Source organism: Phyllopteryx taeniolatus, chromosome 11 (genome assembly GCF_024500385.1).
Source record: "Phyllopteryx taeniolatus isolate TA_2022b chromosome 11, UOR_Ptae_1.2, whole genome shotgun sequence".
Classification (NCBI taxonomy): domain Eukaryota; kingdom Metazoa; phylum Chordata; class Actinopteri; order Syngnathiformes; family Syngnathidae; genus Phyllopteryx; species Phyllopteryx taeniolatus.
The window spans coordinates 2,687,102-2,697,350 of NC_084512.1; the positions used below are offsets into that span (position 1 = coordinate 2,687,102).

A 10,249-nucleotide genomic window follows, 5' to 3' on the forward strand; every position below is an offset into this window, starting at 1 on the left:
ATTGACAAAAAACAATTGTGCAAAAAGATGCAGAGTCCTCTAGCACTTAGAGCAGTTCGAATGACTAATATTGCAATAGTCCGGTGCAATGACTTCAAGGAGTGTTTGCGGTTTAAAGTGACGAGTAGTGCGATAATCTGGGACAATGTTGGTTGTGCAAATGTTACAGATACTCCTCAATCAGTGTGCAAATGGAGCAGATGCTACTCTGGCATGAGTGGCCAGTATGTGCAAATAGTGCAACATGGCGAGACAACTACAGTGAGTGCACGAGTAATACATAATTGGCCCGACAGAAATGTGACAACGAACTCAAGTCAAAAAATTGCCATCTTGTTGTAATGGAATTATAGGTTAGGTGTTTAAGAAGTTGATCGCAAGAGGGAAGAAGCTGTTGGAATGTCTACTAGTTCTAGTTTCCATTGATTGGTAGCGCCTACCTGAGGGAAGGAGCTGGAAGAGCTGGTGCGGCGGGTCCGAGAGGATTTTGCACGCCCTTGTCTTAGTTCTGGCAGCGTGCAAGTCCTCAAGGGTGGGTAGGGGGGTACCGACAATCCTTTCAGCAGTTTTGATTGTCCGTTGCAGTCGGAGTTTGTCCTTTTTTGTAGCAGCACCAAACCAGACTGTGATGGAAGAACACAGGACTGATTCGATGACCGCTGTGTAGAACTTTCTCAGGAGCTCCGGTGGCAGGCCGTGCTTTCTCAGAAGCCGCAGGAAGTACATCCTCTGCTGGGCCTTGTTGAGGACGGAGTTGATGTTGGTCGCCCACTTCAGGTCCTGAGAGATTGTAATTCCCAGGAACTTGAAGGTCTCGACGGTTGACACAAGGCAGCTGGACAACGTGAGGGGCAGCTGTGGCGAAGGATGCCTCCTGAAGTCCACGATCATCTCTACAGTCTTGAGCGTGTTCAGCTCCAGGTTGTGTCGGCCGCACCACAGCTCCAGCCGCTCCGCTTCCTGTCGATATGCAGACTCGTCACCGTCCTTGATGAGGCCGATGACAGTGGTGTCATCTGCAAACTTCAGGAGTTTGACAGTCGGGTTCGCTGAGGTGCAGTCGTTCGTGTGGAGAGAGTAGAGCAGCGGAGAGAGGACACAACCTTGAGGCGCCCCAGTGCTGATGCTGTGTGTGGATGAGGTGGCCTCCCCCAGCCTGACCTGCTGTGTCCTGCCCAGAAAGCTGTAAATCCACTGGCAGATGGCAGGTGAGACGCTGAGCTGGAGAAGCTTGGATGAAAGGAGTTCAGGGATGATAGTGTTGAACGCTGAGCTGAAGTCCATGAACAGGATCCTCGCGTAGGTCCCTGCACTGTTGAGGTGTTCTAGGATGAAGTGCAGTCCCATGTTGACTGCGTCATCCGCAGAACTGTTCGCTTGGTAGGCAAACTGCAGGGGGTCCAGCAGGGGACTTGTGACACTCTTGAGGTGGTCCAGCACGAGACGTTCAAAGGACTTCATGACCACAGATGTCAAAGCGACAGGCCTGTAGTCATTCAGACCCGAGATTGCAGGTTTCTTGGGGACTGGAATGATGGTGGAGTGTTTGAAACAGGATGGAACTTCACACATTTCCAGAGATCTATTGAAGATCTGAGTGAAGACTGGAGCGAGCTGGTCCACGCATGGGGACACATGGTCCGGGCCTGCCGCTTTGTTAATCTTTTGTTGTTTGAAGATGCGTCTCACATCCTGTTCATGGATGGTTAACGCAGAAGTCAGAGGTGTGATTGTGGTCGCGGGTGCGGCCGGGTGGGTGTGTGGTGTGAAACTGTCCTTTTCAAATCTGCAGTAGAAGGTATTCAAGTCGTTGGCTAGTGTGCTATTGTTCTCAGCTTGGGGGGGATCGTCGCTTGTAATTAGTCAGCGATTGGAATGCATGCCAGACTGATTTAGAGTTGCTTGCGCTAAACTGTTTTTCCAACTTTGCTGCATAGTTCCTCTTTGCAATGTTAATTTCTTTAGTCAGCTGGTTTCTAGCTCGATTATACAGGGCCCTGTCCCCGCTCTGATATGCGTCCTCCAGGCGCATATCTCAGCTTCTGAATGTTCCAGTGAGTGAGCACGGTTTTGGACATAATACCTAAGTGGAAAGCTAATCATACCACCATAAAATTGCCTCGATCAGGTGCTCCTCGCAAGATTTGTGACTGAGGAGTGCATAGAATTATCAGAAGAGTTTTCCAAGAGCCAAGGACCACCTGTGGAGAGCTTCAAAAAGACCTGGAATTAGCAGGTACTGTTGTCACAAGAGAAAACAGTGAGTGATGTACTCCACCGCCATGACCTGTATGCACGCTCACCACGCAATACCCGATTGCAAAAAAATCATGTGAAAGCAAAATTTAACTCTTTGGATGCCATAATGCACACCACGTTTGTAGGAGAAATGGCACTGCACATCACCCTAAAAACACCTCACAAACAGTGAAGTTCAGAGGTGGAAACATGATGGTGTGGGGCTGTTTCTCAGCAAATGGTACTGGTAAACTTCACATTATTGAAGGAAGGATGAATGGGCTAATGTACCAAGACATTCTTGACAAAATAATTCTGCTGCCATCTACGAGGATGATGAAAATGAAACAAGGGTGGACATTTCAGCAGGATAATGATCCAAATCATACTGCCAAGGAAATTCTCAGTTGGGTTCAAAGAAAAAAAATAAAGCTGCTAGAATGGCCCAGCCGCTCACCTGACTTGAATCCAATCGAAAATCTATGGAAAGAACTGAAACTCAAGGTCCATAAAAGAAGCCCACAGAACCTTCAAGATTTGAATACTGCTTGTGTGGAGGAATGGGCCAAAATTACATCGGAGCAATGCATGCGACTAGTTTCTCCATACATACATGATTACTTGGGTTGTTATCAACATCTGGTGAAAATTTCATGTCAATAGCACCATTGGAAATAGATTTAGTGAGAAAAATGGTGATGTGTGAAATACTTATTTCAGCCGATGTATATATAAAGTCATGAAATGACTTATGCCTCACAGTTCTTGGTCCGAATCTTGGTTCCAGCCTTCCTGTGCAAAGTTTGCATGTTGTCATTGTGCTTGTGTTGGTTTTCTATTGGTACTCTGCCTCCTCCCACTTTCCAAAAACATCCATATTGGGAGAGTAAAGACTCTAAATTGTCCATAAGTGTGAATGTGTGTAAGAATGGCTGTTGACTATAGGTGCCTGTTAATTGGGCAACCGGTCAGGGGTGTAACCCGCCTCGAGCACTAAGTCAGTTGGGACAGGCTCCAGCTCACCTGCAACCTTGAAGACAAGCACTACAAAAAATGGATGGACTGTATCCCGAGGAACGATTGTCCTCTCTGAGGACAGATGATCTTTTTACATGGCATTAGAAAATCTAATTATTGGGACTGTCCACCTGACAATAGACCAGGCCCATATAAACACCTTAGTTGAATTTGAATTTTTCTAACACCCTGATAATGAGGTTACAAGTCCAGCTAATGCAGCATGTAGACAGTGAATCGGACAGACAATCTGCACATGTGCTTCTGTTCCTTCCACAATGAAGAATAAAGAAAGCAAATGTCAAATGAGGTATACTCTAAACTGGTGGATATTTTGTATATATTTTGTGACATAATCAGTAAACAGAAAAATAAACAATCAAAGAGGCCATAAGTGGCCCTACAAGTAGCACAATGTATGGTAGCTAAGCAGACATACTTCAACGGTAAATAGATATTCTTCCCATGCTTGTTAATTAGGACAACTCACTAGCAGGTTTTGAGACAAGAAGTGTCATGCTCCAGAGTATGGGGTGTAAAGCGGCTGAGGCTGAAAATAACAGCAACATTTTGTTAAACTTAGTTTCAAATCGTGTTTAAAAACGTGAATTTTTGAGAGTGACTTTTCTGCACAGGTACAATTTAAATAGTTAAATCCAAATATTAATTGTTACATCTAAATGTTAAAACTAAACGTTAAATAAATATCTAAAACTTAAATATAAATATAAATGTTAAATCTAAGTGTTTCGAGTGGAACTAAATATCTAGTTTATATGTAAATAACCGGAAACACCACAATAAAAGAGACTACAAACACAAAGTACTCGTCAAATAAAGTTTATCCAAATTAATTATTTCAGGTAGTTATTATGATAATCTACAGTTTGCCCAAGAGTGCATTTAAGATGTTTATTTTTATACATTATACATTTTATACGTTATTTGACAGGGCAAACATGCTGACGTTGAGCTTTTATTTTGATACTTCCAGGTATCAGCAGTTTTAATTTGCGTATCAGCTATTAGTTTATTTAGTGTTAGCTGACTTCGCAGTAAAAGAGTGCAAGTGCTAGACTGGCCTGCCAACAGTCCAAACCTGTCTCCCATTGAAAATCTGTGATACATTATGAAGTGCAAAATAGGACAACAAAGACCCCGGATAGTTGAGCAACTGAAGTTGTACATCAAGCAAAAATGGGAAAGAATTCCAAATACAAAGCCTCAACAATTAGTGTCCTCAATTCCCAAACGCTTATTGGGTGTTGTTAAAAGAAAAGGTGATGTAGCACAGAGGTAAACATGCCCCTGTCCTAACTTTTTTGGAACATGTTGCAGGCATCAAATTCAAAATTGGTTAATATTTGCAACAAAAACAAAAAAACAGTAGTAAGTGACTATAGGTTGAAAAGGATTATTGTATTCTGTTTTTATTTAGGTTTTACACAACGTCCCAACTTCATTGGAATAGGGGTTTGTAGATATATATTTACCATTTAGATTTAACATTTAGGTGTAACGTTTCATATTTGGATTCAATTATTAATGTTGACAAATATTGTCATTGTTTGAAGCTAAATGTGACAAAATGTTGCTGTTATTTTCCACGTCAGGCGCTTTACAAATGGCACCCCATAAGCAGAGCAGTTGGTCCATTGGTGCCTTAATTAGGTAGCACCTCAACAGTTCATGGGAAGTACATTGAGAGGACAACTTAGCAACAAATTCTTTTTTTTCGTGCTTGTTTCATTGGCTGCTTGTTTGAAACCCACAATCATTCAAGCTTTTCAGATTGAGTTACTAACAGTCAGTTTAAGCTGTGTAGTGTAATGTTTCTTTAAACAAAGTGGCAATTATCACATTGATCTTCTTCTGTTTTAGGGCCATCTATCGGAGGCTCCATAGCTGAAAGTATTGGCTTCCCTTGGTTGATGACCATTATTGGAATAGTGGACATTTTATTTGCCCCCCTTTGCCTCTTCCTCAGGAACCCACCTGGACAAGAGGAAAAAATTGTAAGATTTCAAACATGGAGAAATACTGTAGTCCTGAAATCTAGTTCAAGAAAATTACCAACACTGCATTATCATGTTAAAAAGACTCATGTTTCCGCAAAAACGCCATAGTGGATACAATTATTAAAGATTTATATCTTATGAACTTGAAGGAGCATTTATGCGAAAATATAAAATATGTATCATCATATCTGACTCTTTCTGATAGGAATAGATAATGGACAAATTAAAGTCATATTGACACACACACATTAACCACCAATTGTTAGGGTTCGGGACGCGGGAGACACACACACACACACACACACACTCCCAAAAGAAGGAGGAGTTCAAGGTGCTGAGGTAGCAGCCCTGACACCGATGTTGCCAACATAGCAACTTTGTCGCAATATTTAGCAATTTTTTAACCCCTCTAGTGACCATTTTTCAAAAAAAGAGTGGTCGTATTTGGCTTACCGATCAACGAAAGCCACACCACCCTGTCAGGCACTTCCTCTATGAGATGTGGTGAGAAACGCAGTTCACCCCAGAAAACTATCTTCCAGAAGTATTCATAGGGCTCTATGTTACATCTGGATGAAATGTAATACTCCCTTATCCATGCTCTGCCTCTTGTCTTCCCCCCCCCCCCCTCTCCCCTCCAACCAGTCCCAATGGTATGGGACTTTGAAACAAACCCTCTATGCACTTTTTTGCAACAGTTGTATCTCATCACCAATAGCAACCAATGTATCGCCTATGTAGCTCCTACTCCATTTATCCGTTTTTCTGCTGTAAGCAATAGTCGCATGAGCATGTCCTAGGTCTTCCCCGATGTCTCCCTGTTCTCTTGAATATGCCTGGAACACCTTACCAAGGTCCAGCAGCCATCCAAAATAACTCTCCAAATAACTAGCTCATATTAATTTTCAGGGGCAGCGTCTGTACTTTGAATCCCTCCGGAATAGCCAAGCACTTCATCCTTATCTCCAAGGGTGAGCTGAGACACGCTGAGAAGAAAACTCATTTCCACTGCTCATATCCTCAACCTTGTCCTTTCACTCAGTACCCAATTCATGTGACCATATGAAGGTTGGGACATAAATTGGTCAGTAAATTGAGACATTTACCTTTTGGCAAAGCTCTCTCTACAGTCTGATAGTTGATGCAATTCTGCGGACACTGGAATGCTCAGTCTGTCAATCATAATCTATATACCTCTTTGATGAACAAGACCCCAAGATACTTTATAGTATAGCACCTAAGGCAAAACTTCAATCCCAACCTGGTGGGCACAATACACCTTTTTCTGGCTGAGCGCCATGGCCTGCTATTAGGAGTGTTAGAGCAAATGTCTTCCCAAACATTTATACAATATGACATAAACTTGTGTAAAGACTTGGACTTGAGGATTCAAATGAGTTTAATTGCAATAAAACCGAGAGAGTACAGGATTAGACTCATTTTTATACATGTCAGCTAATTTGTTGAAGTCCTTCCAGAAAGTCCAGCCCAATGTTCCTTCCAGGAATTGTGTACAGGGGTTCAATAAACATTCCAGCGGCAAGTCCACTTCCCCCCCCCCAAAAAAAAGAGTTGTCCTTATCGACTCATTATTAGAGCGCAATCTGGCCATACAATTTGTCAAAATGTGTTTGATGTGTATATGTAACATGAACTGTTGCACTGTGGTGTTGCAGGCAGTCTCTGTGTCCTGCTTACTCCTCCATATGTGTGTGCATCCATTTTGTGAATAACGTAGTCATGTGTAACATTGGCCCAGCTCTATAGCCTCACAAGGAAATTGATGGGTGCACCTTTATATGATTTGAGGACTCCGTGATGTATAAGGCGCAGGCACACTATCAATGAACGGGTCTGTTTTATACATAAGGCGCACCGGATTATAAGGCGCATTCAGCGAAACAAAACAGTCAGATAAGTCACTTATACACACACCATAATATTATGTTGAAGTACAGTAAGTATTACTCCGCGAGTATTACTCCGTAATGCTCCGACAGTCCGGCTTCGTAGTTTACCAAAGTCATACTAAAATATTTTGACACATTTCTGAGCGCCACATAAAATTGGTTCGAGGTCAGTAAGCACAACCAGATTTCATACATAAGGCGCACTGTCGCTTTTGGAGAAAATTTAAGGATTTTAAGTGCGGTATAAAAATACGGTATACACGTTTCTTTATCTATTTTGAGCACTAGTGCCATCTAACATTCTCATACTAGAGGCTTAACACTAAAAACGCCCGAAAAAACACTGAAGGTCATATTTTGATTAGGCAATCAGACGACTTTGTCTGCAAGAGGACAGAACACGCTGGCCTAGAAATTCTGTCAATGAAGATAATAAACAGAGCAGGTAAAAAAGGGCAGTCTGCCAAAATGCATCGTCCTCAGTGAAGACGTTTAACTGCCAGTGCCAGCAATGCAAACCAAGCTCCCAGTCTGATTGTAAAAGATGGAATGGCCCACAGAACCAGGCCCCAGACCTGCACTCCTTGAGCACTCCCCAAAGAACATCATGGGGGACACAAGTGAATGTCTTCTTTAAGTCCTCAAATCATATAAAGGTGCACCCATCAATATCCTTGTGAGGCTATAGAGCTGGGCCAATGTTACACATTGTACCTGCCGGATCTGAGGTTCTCCATCGTGTGAATGGAATAACCCTGTAGTTGGATACTGCACGCCTTCTGGTCTCCTCCCCTAAAAAGAGGGACCACCACCCTAGTCTGCCAGTCTAGAGTTACAGTCCCTTCTACTGTCTGTTGATTGGCCAGTGTAGCATTACAGTCATTTCTTCTGTCTGTACATGGACTCAGATCCTTCTTGACCTTCTTGATTTTCTCGTAAGCATTTTTGTTTGGGTGTGTTCTTTTTGAAGCAAATGGTAGTTCATTGGTGGTGGTGGTGAGAATACCGGCTCCAATAGAGTTAGTTTGTCTTAATCGCTAATTGTTTGTTTGTGTTTTGGGCAGGATTACCCTAAAATTACACAGCTGTTTTCTGTGAAACTTTGCAGAAGGGTGTGAAATAAATTTGGAGTTATTTGGATCTGGATAAAAATCAGACACCACCTCCCAAAGAATCCAACCACCTCATACTGTATGTGTATAGTCGTATACTGTGTATAGATAGAGATAGATAGATCGATCGATTGTGTGTGTGTGTGCGTGTGTGCGTGTGTGTGTGTGTGGGTGGGTGTGTGCGTGCGTGTAAAGCTGCACTTGTATTTCTGTGAACTAAGAAATCACTGGAATTAGGCAGAAACCTCGCAGCTTCAAAAACATCACCATTTTCAACACGTCATATTGGTCAATAATTTGTAAAAAAAAAAAATAATAATAATAATAGTAACATACCCACCGGGGACTGACCAATAGTATCGATTTGTGATCAAAAAATATGAAATTGATCAAATTTGTACATACAAATTTTTGGCCTGACACCAGCACTACAATCATACATCTACTGTCATAGATGAATCCACATTTTCTTTCTTTCAGGCTATTTTGATGGACACCAACTGTTCAATGAAGACAAGGTCCTACTCCACGCAGGGAAATTACTATCAAGGTGAAAACATGGATCCGGATTATGATGATTATGACTAAGAGGAATCAGCCATGCAGGGTAACATGAACAAGGGTTCAGAGGATCTATTTTGTTGTATAAAACCAAGGTACACAGAAAAAAAACACCAACAAAACAAAGCAGCCAAGATGTTTCTATGTGAATATCTTGGGTTCAGTCTTCTCTGTTCATTGTCTTATTAGCGCTTGTACCAAGGAAAACCAAAGTGGATCTTCATCTGTTTGCAAGCGCACCGTGTAACAGCCAACAGCCTTATTTGTTATAGACAGCTTTTTTAAAAAGCACTTTGTAGACAGTAGAAGTGTTCTGAAGAAAATGTTGACTAATTATTTCAAATAGTCACCGAATTCATGTCTGTTTGATGTCATGGAAAGGCTTTTTTTTTGTCCCGTGTTTCCAATACTTCCAATTTGCATGTGATGTTTTTCCCTCTAGCTTCAATTGCCTAAAATTGTGGATGATTGTGTCAGTGACAGTTATATGACCTACTTATTGAGTGGGAGTACCGTGAAACTATTGAGTGTAGGGTCAAACCCAACACGTGCTGAATTTGTTACTGTTTGAATTATAATTGTATGCGCAGATAGAACATGGGAAATAAAAGTGGAAAAAAAGTATTGTCATACTGTAGGTCACCTGTTTATTTCAAAGGCCTGGCGCATGTGTTAGTGGATAATGCCTTTTATTTTATTTATTTTTTTACAAACATAAGTAAAGAAAAATGATAATGGTCAAAATGTCCACAATTACATTGTACAACTAAAATCCAACACTACGGTCGGTAATATGAGAATAACGGGTAAGGGAGGACAAACTGGATGTTTTTGTGTTATTCTTTTGTTGATTTTTTGGGGTATTCTTTATAAGTATATATGAATTGCAGCCACCGTACACCCAAATTAAGTTTGACAAACATACAAACCAAAGGCAAGTAGTCAAATGTGATCGTTTTAAAAAAAAAAAAAAAAACATAAAAGCATAAGTATTAAAACTTGCTAGAAATACAGGGTGTCGCAAAAGTCACGATACACTTCCTTTTTTCTATTTCATTTCAGATATCATTTGGACAGACATGAATGAGCTCATTCTGGCGTCAAAGAACGGTTTTTGAACGAAAGTTCATTTTCATTCAAGAGTGCCAGTTTTGTTTAGAGACTTCCAGGACAAACCCCTCTGAACACACTATATACGAGCCTTCATATGTCGGCAGATAAACGCTGTATTTGGCAATCAATTCAGTGCGGCCACCGCCGCCATTCACGAAAAGCATGTCGCAGCTGCGTGAGAACCCGAGGTGCGTTCAGGGACACTGCATAAATGGGAGTGAAAGTGTTCTTCGGTGGTTCTTTTGTAATACAGTACATAGTTATAAAAATTTAATACTAG

At 41.5% G+C, this 10,249-nt stretch overlaps 1 protein-coding gene across 2 annotated transcripts in view; it reads left to right on the forward strand.

Annotated features, from left to right (window-relative positions):
• Window positions 1–9,480, forward strand: part of slc18a2 (solute carrier family 18 member 2) — a 31,483-nt gene extending 22,003 nt beyond the window's left edge. For both annotated transcript variants that reach the window (XM_061790822.1, XM_061790823.1), the window contains exons 15-16: window positions 5,137–5,270; window positions 8,776–9,480. In XM_061790822.1, coding sequence (XP_061646806.1) covers window positions 5,137–5,270; window positions 8,776–8,883 — 242 coding nt within the window. In that variant the 3' untranslated portion in view covers window positions 8,884–9,480. The remainder of the gene's footprint in view (window positions 1–5,136; window positions 5,271–8,775) is intronic.
• The last annotated feature ends 769 nt before the right edge of the window (window positions 9,481–10,249 follow it).